The sequence below is a fragment of the Hemitrygon akajei genome, chromosome 9 (genome assembly GCF_048418815.1).
Source record: "Hemitrygon akajei chromosome 9, sHemAka1.3, whole genome shotgun sequence".
In the NCBI taxonomy this organism is placed as follows: domain Eukaryota; kingdom Metazoa; phylum Chordata; class Chondrichthyes; order Myliobatiformes; family Dasyatidae; genus Hemitrygon; species Hemitrygon akajei.
In genome coordinates this window covers 139,391,674-139,405,385 of record NC_133132.1, presented here as the reverse complement: position 1 = coordinate 139,405,385, position 13,712 = coordinate 139,391,674, and the positions used below count along the sequence as shown (strand labels likewise).

At 41.4% G+C, this 13,712-nt stretch overlaps 1 protein-coding gene across 1 annotated transcript in view; it reads right to left on the bottom strand.

The window, feature by feature from the left end:
• Window positions 1–13,712, bottom strand: part of rab10 (RAB10, member RAS oncogene family) — a 62,271-nt gene that overhangs the window by 35,348 nt on the left and 13,211 nt on the right. Inside the window, exon 2 of the mRNA XM_073057113.1 lies at window positions 416–476. Coding sequence (XP_072913214.1) covers window positions 416–476 — 61 coding nt within the window. The remainder of the gene's footprint in view (window positions 1–415; window positions 477–13,712) is intronic.

The following is a 13,712-nucleotide window of genomic DNA, read 5'->3' as shown; positions in this document are numbered from 1 at the left end:
TATATTCACACAACATTGAAAAAGATAGTACTTATTATCCAGACTTGTTCATTTCTAACACCAAATCAAAATTGTGTGCAACATCTTTTTGAAAGTATACAAAGTGGCAGGCATTTCTGGAGTTAGAATTTTGATTAACTGAGTAAAACAGGAGGTTCAGAGTTCAGGATCTATTTGAGATACACATCCAATAATCTACAAACTAAAGCTTTGCAATCACAAGTGAAATTTTTGAGGAAGGATATTTCAGAATTCTGAAGATTCTCTACCATCTTTATTTGCTATAATTTCTCTCACACATACACCTCAATTTCTAGAATTTAATAAAAATAACCAATACTGTGACTTCAAGAAAAATCTATAAATGCTTTCATGGAGCATTAAATCTTTCTATCTATAAAAAGGTCCACCTTACCATATCTGCAATTTGATCTTCTTTCCATGTAGTTCCACTGTTTTGATCTTAAAATCAATTCCTGAAATTGAGAGAAGTATTTTAAAACACGAGAATTATTTAGTCCAGAGTTCAGATCAAACCAATGCTTCCATTGCTTCCCCCCTCCCAAAAACAAACAGGCAAATCAAGACTTGCCCTGGGTATAGCCACCCAAAATATATTACTTCAAAACAAGCCTAATTTAGTTCTCTAGCAATCCAACCCTACACTTACGTCATTTGAAATATTGGAATCAGAATTTAAGGGAAATATCTTCAACTGAAAATACGAATAAAACAAACTTGGGAAAAGAATTCAGGTTAATTTGTGGTTAAAATCAAAGTCCTCAAAGTTACAATTTTTAAAAAAAGGAATTCAAACTTCATGCTATAGTTTTGATATAGGTCATACCATAATGAAAAAAATATGTAACATTACTAAATGAGAGAAAGAGCAGGAAATATAGGCAAGTCATTTTTAGTATTTGAATATTCATCTCGTCTTCAACTAAATAGTAGAACACTGCTGTTACAATTGTTCGAGATGTTCATGGGTAATTAATTACACATTATGAATTCGGGGTCAACCAAGACAAAATATTTAGGGGGAAAAAAATCAGAATACAGGTAATAAACCAAATGATCTGTTAATTGCCAAATATGAACATGTAGTGCAATGTGATTCAAGGTTTCAATAACACGAAACAGGATTCAGCACCCAAGTCAGATTTCATTTAACTTTTGAATCACATTATGAAATAAAACTTGGTTCCACACTTATTCATCCACTCAAATTAGACTAACTTTTTTTTCAGAATTCTGTTAAACTGTGAACCTCTACTTGATGAAGAATGTTTTGCTTACTACAGATTCAGATTCTGAAATAGAGAAACACAACTTATTCTGCACCAGTCAGCATAAAATAAATCCATGCCTTGCTCAATATGAATCCCAACTGCGTGAGCAAAATGCATTTGCAAATGTTCAATTCCTTGTATTCAAAATGGCAGAACATATTCATGACATTACATGCAAATTTATAAATCACACTTTAATCAATTACAGGCAGTCCCCGGGTTACATACAAGTTCCGTTCCTGAGTCCGTCTTTAAGTCAGATTTGTACGCAAGTCCGAACAAGTACATCCGGTATTATTTAGCGTCAGTTAGTCACACGTTTGTCTTAGTATATAGTATATATTTTACCTTTCTATGCATATAAAACACTTAAGAAACATATGTATTCCAATAATTAAACCACTGCGTTGCTTAGTAATAATTGTAGCTTTCATCAGGGCAGGAACTTTCACATGCTCCAATATTCTAACTTTATCCGTTATCCTTTAAAATTGTTCCGATCGTCAACCGACTGTAGCCTCACGCTCTTCCAATGACCAATGGAGTTTCACCTTTTTCCAAATGCTTTATTATTTCCACTTTATTTTCAATCGCGATCGTTTCACGTCAATGGAACAGAAACACTGCGGGCAGCGGGTCCCGAGTTGTGCCAGCTCCCAAGATCCGCTGGGTCCTAACAACCACAGCACTGAATTCCCCGGGTCCTAAGCTGCGCCACACTGAGACAGGCTAAATGGGACAAGTGGGAGCTGTGCTGGGTTTGGTATTTGATCCTCCACAATATTCTGCGTGGGAATTTACTGGAGGTGGCAGTGTTTTTTTTACAAGGTCAAGTTGCGAGCTTGACATCAACCCGGTCGGTACAGGAGCGGTCTGTCACTAAATCGAACTCGGGAACCTCCGTTCTCTAGCCCGGTGCTGATCTGACTGTACCACCAGCCGAATGGAAGGGGGGGGGGGGGGGGGGGGGCCGGGGTCAGGGTGAATTTTGCTAAGAAAAATGTAAGCCAAATACATACAAAGTTAAACACTCAACACAGTATCAACGGCAACGACTTAAAATGGCGGATAGCGTTCTCCTTCCTCGGTTTGTAAGTACGAGCTGTCCGTAAGTCGGACGTTCATAACTTGGGGACTACCTGTATAAATCAATTTTTGTTTACATTGGACAGGCACAGTTCATTTTCAGATTCGGTTAACACTGGTTTTAGACAAGATTTATTCCTTAGTTACATACACCACCAACAGTGGCAACGCTTTGAGCAGAATACATAGAAAACCTACAGCACAATACCTTGTAGTTCAGCCTACAAGGTTGTGCCAAACATGTCCCTGCCTTAGAAATTACTAGGCTTACCTATAGCCCTCTATTTTTCTAAGCTCCATGTACCTATCCAAGAGTCTCTTAAAAGACCCTATTGTATCCCCCTCCACCACCACTGCCGGCAGCCCATTCCACGCACTCACCACTGAGTAAAACACTTACTCCTGACATCTCTGTACCTACTCTCCAGCACCTCAAACCTGTGTCCTCTTGTGGCAACCATTTCAGCCCTAGGAAAAAGCCTCTGACTATCCACATGATCAATGCTTCTCATCATCTTATACATCTCTATCAGGTCACCTCTCATCCTCCGCCATTCCAAGGAGAAATGGCTGAGTTCACTCAACCTATTCTCATAAGGCATGCTCCCCAATCCAGGCAACATCCTTGTAAATCTCCTCTGCACCCTTTCTATGGCTTCCACATCCTTCCTGTAGTGAGGCGACCAGAACTGAGCACAGTACTTGGCTGTTGTTCGCAATTGTTAAAATTGTTAAAATGCTTGCTCTACGAGAACCTCAGAAGCAGCTTTGCAAGAACTAGTTTAAAAAGTTCTCTAAGGTCATGAGTATAGTCTTAAAAAATATGCAGGTCATCCCTAAACGAGAGCCCAAGAAGCAAATTTAATGACACCACCATTTCTCCTTCCCATTTGTTTCTGCATGCTTATTACTTTTCAAATAGCTTGTTGGTTTTCCCCTCAGCCCAGAAGGCAGTTTAATAGCATGCCTCTCTCTCTCCCCCCAATTTCCTTGACAACAGAAAATGTTAGTCTAGATCTCTCTCAGCTTTACCTTGAAAAAAAGGAAGAGAGTGGGTAAAAAGGATGCGGGTGACAAAGCCGATGGCCAAATATCAATTAAGTTGTGAGTGCCAGTCGAGCTGATGATAGTAGCTCAAAGAGTGGTAAAGGCCAGTGAATAATGATTAGGTACATTTGAAGAGGTAAAGGACAAATGAAAACCAGCAAGACCAGTCAGTGCAAGAGGAAACAATTCTACTTCAATGTATATAGAAACATAGAAAATAGGTGCAGGGTAGGCCATTCGGCCCTTTGAGCCTGCACTGCCATTCAGTATGATCATGGCTGATCACCCAACTCAGAACTCTGTACCTGCTTTCTCTCCATACCTCCTGATCCCTTTAGCCACAAGGGCCATATTTATCTTCCTCTTAAATATAGCCAATGAACCGGCCTCAACTGTTTCCTGTGGCAGAGAATTCCACAGATTCACCACTCTCTGTGTGAAGAAGTTTTTTCTCATCTCAGTCCTAAAAGGCTTCCCCTTTACCCTTAAACTGTGACCCCTTGTTCTGGACTTACCCAACACCGGAAACAATCTTCCTGCATCTAGCCTGTCCAATCCCTTTAGAATTTTATACGTCACCATGGCGACTCACTTTCTACGCAGGCAAACCGACTCACAAAATGGCACGCTCGTCAGCAGAGGCCAGCCCCAAAATGGCACTGGGCCTTCTTCACCAGCAAGGGGAGAAATCCCATGCATGGGAAGAGACTTTTGTAATGCACCCGACGTCATTTCCGCCTAGAGAGGGCAGGAACTGAACTGCGTAAAAGCCAGTGCTGCAAAGTTTGAATAAACCAGACTCGAGTGCAACTTACAGACTGCGCGTCGTTATTTCTAGCTCTGTGTGTAGCACATAGCTACGTCACCATACATAACCCTGAGATCCATTTTCTTGAATGGTTAAATTCTAAAAATGGTTAAATTCAGTATCAAATCCCGAAGATTGCCAAATCCCAGGAACAACCTGGAGAATTCAATGCGTCAAGCAGCATCTGTGGGTAGGTGCTGAACTTTCTAGCCGCACTTTTCAACTTTGAAAGTTGATCAGCACAAACCTACAGTCAAAATCTGAATCATAACTTGTTCAGCTCCCTGGCAGATTTGACTCACCTGGTGATTTACTCCAACAATTGTTCGCTCGATTCCAGCACCTAGAGGCTTGTCTCCACTATCATGAGCCAAGTTGGAATGCAATTAGTTAACTTAAGTAATGCAGGAGCCCTGAGAACCGGGTGAAGAATTAAAGTGAAAATCAGTTGAAAGCTCAGAAACAGCCTTTGTATAGTTCAAGTGTAAGAAGTGTTTATGGACATTTTCAACCTCTCACTTTGGCAGTGTAAGATGCCCACTGGATTCAAACAGCCATCAATCATATCAATGTCCAAGTGCCTCAGGAGTTGGCCATGGAGCACATTAACTCCTGCCAAACAAATGATCTGCATCCACTCCAATTTGCCTACCATCACAACAGGTCAATAGCATCTGCTATTTCAATGGCACTTCATTCAGCTCTAGACGACACATAGACAATGAAAATCTATATACCAGGACACTCTTCACTGACTACAGCTCAGCAACCAACACCATCATCTCCTTGAAATTCATCACCCAGCTCCAAGACCTGGGCACCAGTACCTTCCTGTATAACTGCATTCAGGATTTCCTCACTGATCAGTTAGTTGATTAATAATATTTCCACACACCTCCTGTTCTACTTGCTTTATACTTACGAATGTGAAGCTGAGAATAGCTCTAATACCATATTTAAGCTTGCTGACAACACCATTGTTGTTTGTTGAATCAAAGCTGGCATATTGGGACACTGAATCAACTTTACTAAACCAGATTGATCCTCAATAGATTCTGCAGATACTGTAAACTGAGTAATACACTTAAATACTAGAGGAACTCAGCAGGTCAGGCAGCATCTCAGAGGAAAATAAACTGTCAACTTGGCTGGACTCAGACAATTGTAGCATGGAAACAGACCCTTTAGCCCATCTAGTCCATGTCAAAACCATTTAAACTGCCTACTCCCATCGACCTGCACCAGGACCACAGCCCTCTATACCCCTATATTCCACGTACCTATCGAAACTCAGGTTAAACATCAAAATCGAGCTTCCATGCACTACTTGGGACAGCAGCTCCCACGATAATCTGAAGTTTCCTCTCATGTTCCTCTGAAGCTTCCCACCTTTCACCCTTAACCCATGACCTCTGGTTGTAATCTCACTCAATCTCAGTGGGAAAAACCTGCTTGCATTTAACCTACCAATACCCTTCAATTTTGAATATCTCGATCAAATCTCACCTCAATCTTCTACAATGCAAGGAATACAATACTAACCTATTCAATATTTCCTTATAACTCAGGCCCTCCAGACCTGGCAACATCCATTTAAATTTTCTCTGTACTTTTTCAACTTGTTTACATCTTTCTGGTATGTAGGTGACCAAAACTGCACACAATACTCCAAATTAGGCCTCACCAATGTCTTTACAACTTCAACACACCATCCCATCTTGTGGACTCAATAAATTGACTGATGGCCTATATATCAAAACCTTTCATTACAAGCCTATCTACCTGTAACAACACTTTCAATGAATTGTGGACCCGTATTTCCCAATCCCTGTTCAATCACACTCCTCAATGTCCTCCCATTCACTGTGCAAGCCCACGCCGAATGATCCCTACTGAAGTGCAATACCTCTTGTTCATCTGCATTAAATTTAATCTGCCATTTCTCAGCCCATTTTTCCAGCTGATCCAGATCCCTCTGTAATCTATGATAGACTTCCTTGCTGTCCACTACACCCCAATCTTGGAGTTATCTGCAAATTTAACCATATCATCCAGACTGTAGATGTAAAAAAAAATGGACCCGACAACAATCTCAGCGGTACTTCACAGTCATAGGCCTTAGTCAGGGAGGCAACCGTCTACCACCACTCTGACTTCTCCCCCAAATTGAATGTCTAATCCATATATGTCAAACTCAAGGCCCGCGGGCCAAATCCGGCCCGTGGTGGAATTATCTTTGGCCCGCGAGATAATATCTAATTACTATTAAAGCTGGCCCCAGTAATCGAAGCGCCTATGGCATATGATATGGCTAATGCTGAGTTTATTCAGGTACCAGGTTTTCAGGGTTTTTAGTGTTTATTCGGCAGTCTTCTTCATAAGAAACGGAATTTGTAAAGTGAAACACTTTGTAGTTATAGCAGAGACTGAGACACATGAGAGCAGGCTGAAAAAACGGAGGCAACGAAAGCTGCGTTCGCACATGTCCGACTGATCCGGCCCGCATGAAGCTGCATTTTGTTCAATCCGGCCCGTGACCTAAAATGAGTTTGACAATCTAACTTACGACCTAATCTTGAATAGTGGGCAACTGAACCTTTCTGACCAACCTCCCATGCAGGACCTTGTCAAATGTCTGTCCTTACAGACAACATCCACAGCCTTGTCTTTATCCACTTTCCAGGTAACTTCCTTGGCAAAATACAAGGTTGGTTAGACAGGATCTATCATGCACAAAGCCGCACTGTCTCTTCTTAATCAGCCCATGTCAATCCAAAAAAATTGTATCTGGTCCCTGAGAATACCTTCCAATAACTTTCCCAATACTGATGTCAGACTCGGCAGCCCTTCTTAAACAGCAGAACAAAACTGGCCATCCTACAACCCTCTGGTCCCTCTGTCATCAAGAATGATTTCAATATCTCTGCTAGGCCCCGACTATTTCTGCACTTGCCTCCTATTTGTGGAATGTTTTGGAAACTCTCCTGAATCTTAACTGCCAAAGATATTTCATGGCCCCTTGCTACCTTCCAGATTAATTTCTCTCCTACACCCCAACTGCTTAGACCTGCCCTTTCCTTGATTGAGTCTGCCTGTCTAGGTCCCGTATCCGATGCGGACGTTGGTGACCATGGTTTTCCATACAGATCAATCCCTTGTTCTTTGGATGACTTCCATTTCCTCAGTGTAGCCACCTGGCTAGGCTTTTGATGTACATCAGCCGAGGTCTTCCTCTCTTTGCTCCCTCGATCTTTCCAAAGAGTATGAGTTTTTCTGGTTCATCTTTCCTCATGTGTCCTAGGAATTTGAGTTGTCTTTCTCTTATCGTTGGTATGAACGATCTAACTGATTGGGATTTTCTGAGAACTTCATTTGATGTGTGTGTAGTCCATGATATTTTTAACATTCTCCTGTAGAACTATAACTCAGCTGCTTCTAGTCTCTTTTCCATTGCTGGGGAAATGGTCCAGCATTCACTTCCATAAGTCAGGATAAAATAAATAAATGTAGCACTGCAGTATTCTGCTTTTAGTGCACATGCTTATCTTTGTCTGTTAATATGGTCTTCATTTTCTGGAAAGCTTCTTTCTCCATTGCTATTCTGTATTTGATACCTGCCATCATTTGTTATTTGGCTGCCAAGATATCTGAATTCCTTGATTAATCTTACTAATAACCTTTGTCACCCTTAATATCTGGGAATCTGTAGGCTGCCAAGCTGTGCTTTGCTAGGTAACACTCATCAGCATATAACTCTCAGCTTTTGAGACAAGAGATTACACATAGTGGATCTTGCAGCTACATGCATGCTGGATGAACTCCTGTAACAGGATGCTGGAAGAACACTGTCCAAATGAAGGATCTCAACCCAAAACAATGGCTGTATTTTCCTCCATAACGCTGATTAGTCTGCTGACTTTCTCCAGTATCCATCTTACTTGTTTGTCTCACTACATGTTCTAAACTAGTTGAGCAATTTACTGTGAGCAACCACATCTATTCCATTAGCAAATTTCCTCAAAAGGTGATTTGTCCTGGCCCATTTGAACTGAAAATCCACAGATCCAATACCCCCAAGCACCTTACTCGTCTCTCTCCTGCACCAACTTACCCCTTGCAGTCCTTTGGCCCATTTTCTGTGTGCACAAAGGATGGTATTTCTGCTTTTTAGTCTCTTTCTTGACTCCCTTCAATCTGTTTACACCATCCTCTTCCTTCTCCAACCAATTACCCCATCTGAAGTAATTAAACACCATCTTTGGTTGCTCATCTCCCCTTATTTATCAGCCACTGCTGACATCCTTGGCTCTTGTGCCAAGGATTTAACATACTAATGTGGAATCAGACATTAAGTTGCAAGTGACCAACAACCCACCCTTCCCTCAGCTTTCTCTACAACAATCAACTGCTTCTGGCATGTCTCAGGGAAACAATGATCACTGCCATTTAAACGTTTAAGAGCAGGATGTATACAGGTAACTTTCATTGGTTCAATATACAGGTTGACAACATCCTAGAATATGCTCTTCACCCAGGATGTCCTTCATTTTCAGACAATGACATATGGTAATATACAACATTCAAAGTGCATTTATTATCAACAAATGTATAAATAATGCAACCTTGACATTTGTTTGCTTAATAGGCAGTCAGAAAGGAACCCAAAATAATCCAATTAACAAAAGACCAACCCCCAGTGCCCACAGAGAAAGATTTTTAAAAATCATGCAAATAAGATAAGCCAGCAATGACAGCATTCCAAACCATTTTGGCCCTTAAAACCAAATCCTCAGAGCAAGTCAGAGTAGGCCCGAAGCCTCAGTATTCAGTTCATCATAGTAACAGGGCATGTCACCAAAGTTTACAAGCAAAGCACAACAACTGCAGGCAGTCTTACAGCCTTAGCATCGTGGAGAAAGGAGCCCCCAGCCTATCTGGGCCAGTATTTAAAATGTCCACGAGTTAAGCTACTCCCATGGCATATGGCACAAGGATCATCACTGGGTTCCACATGGCACAGGATGCCAATTCTACATTGAAGTATCCTGTCACACCATTATTTGACAAAATACCATTTAACACAGATAGAAGCTAAACAGTAGATTGCAAAGAAACATTTTACTATATGTTTCTTTAATAATTAGAACAACTATAGCAGTTACTTTGAAGCCTCTACATTCCTACTAAAAATCAACTTGCATGAGAACTACCTAACAATCATTGAGATGCAAAAATATCTTAATTTTAATTGATAAGTTCCTGTTCTTGTGCCATTTTAAAATCAGTCTTGTTGATTCCAATTCTGTCGCATTGCACACAACTTACTGCTCAGTTCAACACAGTAAAAAAAAATGAAATTTAGAGGAACAGAATCCTTCTTGCTAATTTGCCCAAAACAGATAATTCCATATAATGTTATTACTGGTAATCTAAATCTTTGATCTCATTCATAGCATTGATACAATTTGATTTCATATAAATAACACCTTCCAATGCCTCTTATCCTTGGTTATTTCTTGGCCATGATTAGAACAAAACTGAATTTAATTATTAATAATCTGCATGATTTCTTACCATTGAACAGCAGTATGATTTACTTTTTTAAAACAGTCCCTCAATGTCCATCTGAGGCTAGGTTTCAATACATGGTTGCTTTGGCATTTAAATTTTTTTTTGGTCACTTTGCAGGTAGGCACAAAATCCCAAAAAGAAAAACAATTCATCCACAACTGACATGAAAAATAAAGATGATAACATTAAGTTAAAGAAAGACTGAAAAGTTGCCAGATTTCTGAGCAGAATGAAGGTTGGTACACACAGAGCTCAAAGGAGGATCAAATTTTTAAAAAATGTGTTGAAGTCTCAGATAAGAAAATTAGTTGAGACCAAATGTCACAGATGTTGCAACCAAACTGACTACGCTGTTGGTGCAGTACCATTTGTGGCTGATGAAAGTGATGCAAGATTAGCAGTTTGTTGCAAAGATCACATCTAAAAGCAGTCTCAGCTCTGCTCGAGCATTCCTTCCTTTGGGCTCTGTCTGCCCTTTGTCACTTTCAGCAACTTTTTACGCCCAACTTAAGTTCTTGTTTCAGAGTGTTTCTCCCCCTGGTGTGGTTGCCTGCAAGTTCCTCCCAGGGATTCAGTGTTGATGTCCAGCACCCTCATGTCACGAATGCAGACATCCTTGCAGCGCAGATGCAGGTGGCCAGTGGCCCTCTTGCCTGTCGCCAGCTCATCATAGATAAGTCTTTCAGGCTACGGCTATCCTACATGCAGGGGATGCAGCCCAGCCAACGTTGCCTGAGTACAGGCTGGTATGAGAGATGCCCAAGATTGATGAAGGCTTCTTAAGTGGAAGATGGTGATCCTTCTTGTTTGTTTGGCCATACAGCTCAGAATAGGCCTTCTGATCCTTTGAGCCTTGCAACTCCTGACAAACCTGATTAACCCAAAACTAATCTCAGGACAACTTAAAATGTCCAGTTAACTTACCCTGTACTTGTTTGGACTGTGGGAAGAAACCAAAGTGCCAGAGAAAACCCATGCGTTCCACAGGGAGGGCATACAGACTCCTTAAAGAATGGCAATGGAATTGAACTCCAGGATGCCACGAGCTGTAATAATATTACACTAACCATTACACACCTATATCTCAGTGTATGTGCCCAGGTCTCAAGCTGGTGACACAAGCACTATACACTACCATCTTTATTTTGACTGAGAATTTGGTGTTCTAAACTCGTTTGGACAAGAGTTATAGCTTTCTGATGTACTTGCTGATTTCTGCATCCAAAGAAAGGTTGGCACTGATGATGGATCCCAGGAATATGAACTGATGAACATCCAATTTAGAGATAAATGGTAATGACTGGTGCCTCCATGTCTTATCCCAAGATGTTTGTCTGTTTGCGGCTGATAGCCAGACCAAATTCCTTGCAGGCCTGGGAAAAGTAATGCATCAAGCTCTGGAGTTGCTGCAGAGTGTGGGTTGTGATCGCTATATCATTAGTGAACAGCATTTCTCCGATCATAGCCTCAAGCATTCTGGTTTTGGCTGTTAGGCAGGCAAGGTTAAAAAGCCTGCTATCTGATCTTGTGCAGAGATATCCCTCTGTTGCAATGTCTCAGGAGAAGTTCAAAGATGGTCCCCAGGAAAGCAGAGGCTAGAACACAGCCTTGCTTCAAGCCACTGCTTATGTCAAAGGGCTCCAAAGAGCACAGACCCTTCATATTAACATGGATGGATCCAATCATGCCCTGCCAGTCTTTGTGGGCAGCCTACCTTGGAGTGGATCTATCTAAAAAAACCCATCGCTACGGAGTCAAATGTCCTGGTGAGATCAGTAAATAAAATGTAGAGGGGTTTCTTTTGTTTTCTGCTTTTCTCCTGGAGTTGGTAGAGAGAAAATTATCTTCATAGTTGACCTTCCATCACGAAAGCTACTGACACCAGGCAGTTGCATTCAGCCAGCTTCTGTAGGCTGATCAAGACTCGGGCAAAGACTTTGCCCACAAAACTCAGGGGAGATGTCCCTATAGTTGTTACAGTCACTTCTCACATTTGGTTTTTGTAGAAGGTAATCTTCGCATCCCTCATACCCTGTGGTACAGCTCCTTTCTGTCGGCACAGAGAAAACTTCATTGCAGTAGGGTAGTCATGCAGTGCTTGATCAGGTTGGGGGGGGGGGGGGGGAGGTGAAGGGAATCCCATCGTTGCCTAGTACCTTCCCTGGGGGCCAAGCTGCCAATGACCTGGCTGAATTCTAGGGTTGGCTTTGCATCCAGTTCTTCTTTCGTCAGCAGGCACTCAATAACATTCAGGGCTGAGCTAGGTCACATTGTTCACTCTGCAGTAGAGGTCAGAATAATGTTCTGTCCATTTCTCCATCTTTTTGCCTGTGTGATTACTTCTCCAGTGATAGATTTGAGGGGAACCATCTTGCTCTGACATGGGCCAAGGACTTCCTTGATGCTATCGTAAATACTCAATATTGTCTATCAGTGCTCCAGTCTGGATGGCTTCACTGATCTACAACGCCTAGCAGTCTGTTGAACTTTACTTCTAGCAGCCCTGAGGACCCACAGGTTCCTCTAATAGGTGAATGTTTATACCTGGCTAGGCTAGCACGTTTGATTTCAAAGACTGTGGGTTGTCATCTTGTTGGATTTGGCATCGAAGCAGTCATTTGTTTGAGGTCTTCTTCCCAAAGATAGCTGAGGATGGTATTCTGCAGAAGTTCCATTTCTGTGATAGTTTCTAGTACCTGAGCACTCAGTTCTTTCTTGAATGACTTAGAATACTGCTAGAAGTCTGGGTCAGACATTTACTGACATGAATGTAAGGATTCCCTTCTTGCTTTGTGCAATGGAATTTCTTTTACTGCAGTCTGGTCGAACAACACACCAAAGGTCCATGTTGCTCTCTGTGCTATGAAAGGAGCGTGTGAAAAGCACACTGCCATGGAAGAAGCACTAATCAAGACTAAGTACAGTTGATGCCAGTGGTTGGAGCACAAGTGAGTGGGAACATACAAGAGAAGCCAGACTTTCGGTGGTATTGAGGTGAAAAGAAACAAGTCCCTCAAATCCACTACTGCCTGGTTCCACTGTCTTCAACAATGTGTTCCTGACTACAAAGCCTATTCCATGCCTGAGCCCTTCCCTTGCCAGTAAAAGGTGTAGTCTTTATCCTTTAGTGTGCCCAAGTGACCTAGATGCATCTCCTGGAGGATAGCTATGTCCATGTGAAGTCTCGAGCTCCTCGTATATCACAACTGTTTTCCTGACATTACTGATGTCTTGGAGATTATCAGAGACGCTAGTCATCATTGTCTGAACATTCCAGAACCCCAGAAAATTTAAGTCTCAAAGATGTTTTATGTAAAAACTAGCAAGGTCCATTGTAGACCCCCAGCCGACCAAAGCAGGATCATAACTAGCAAGGTCCATTGTAAACCCCCAGTAGACCAAAGCAGGATCATTTACAACAATTAAATAACAGAAAAATTAGACGCATCTTCAAGGAAGACAAGTTCTGAGGATGAGGAAGAAACAAATGTTACTTCGTAGGCTTGAAGGCTGATAAACCCCCAAGGGCACAATAATCAGTTTTGAAAAAGGAACCATATGGAATAGTGCTACTCTGATCATCTTTCAAATTGAGAAGATGCTCAATGTTCCTGTAAATGGAAGGGGTTGAATATAACACTATTTAAAACACAAAGCCAGAAAACACAGGATTATTGCCTGTTGGCCCAATGTTAACAGCACAACAAATATTAGCATCAATGAAGGATATTATTGAGCAGAGTCAGCATTAATTTATCCAAGGAAAACATGGATCCAGTATATGAGATGAAAAAAGGGTAACTCATATACATGGTACAATGGATTTTGCCAAATTTTGGTCAATAGAGATTTAATATTCAACTATACAAAATAATAATTGTGGAAAAACGAACAGTTCTTCATCAGTT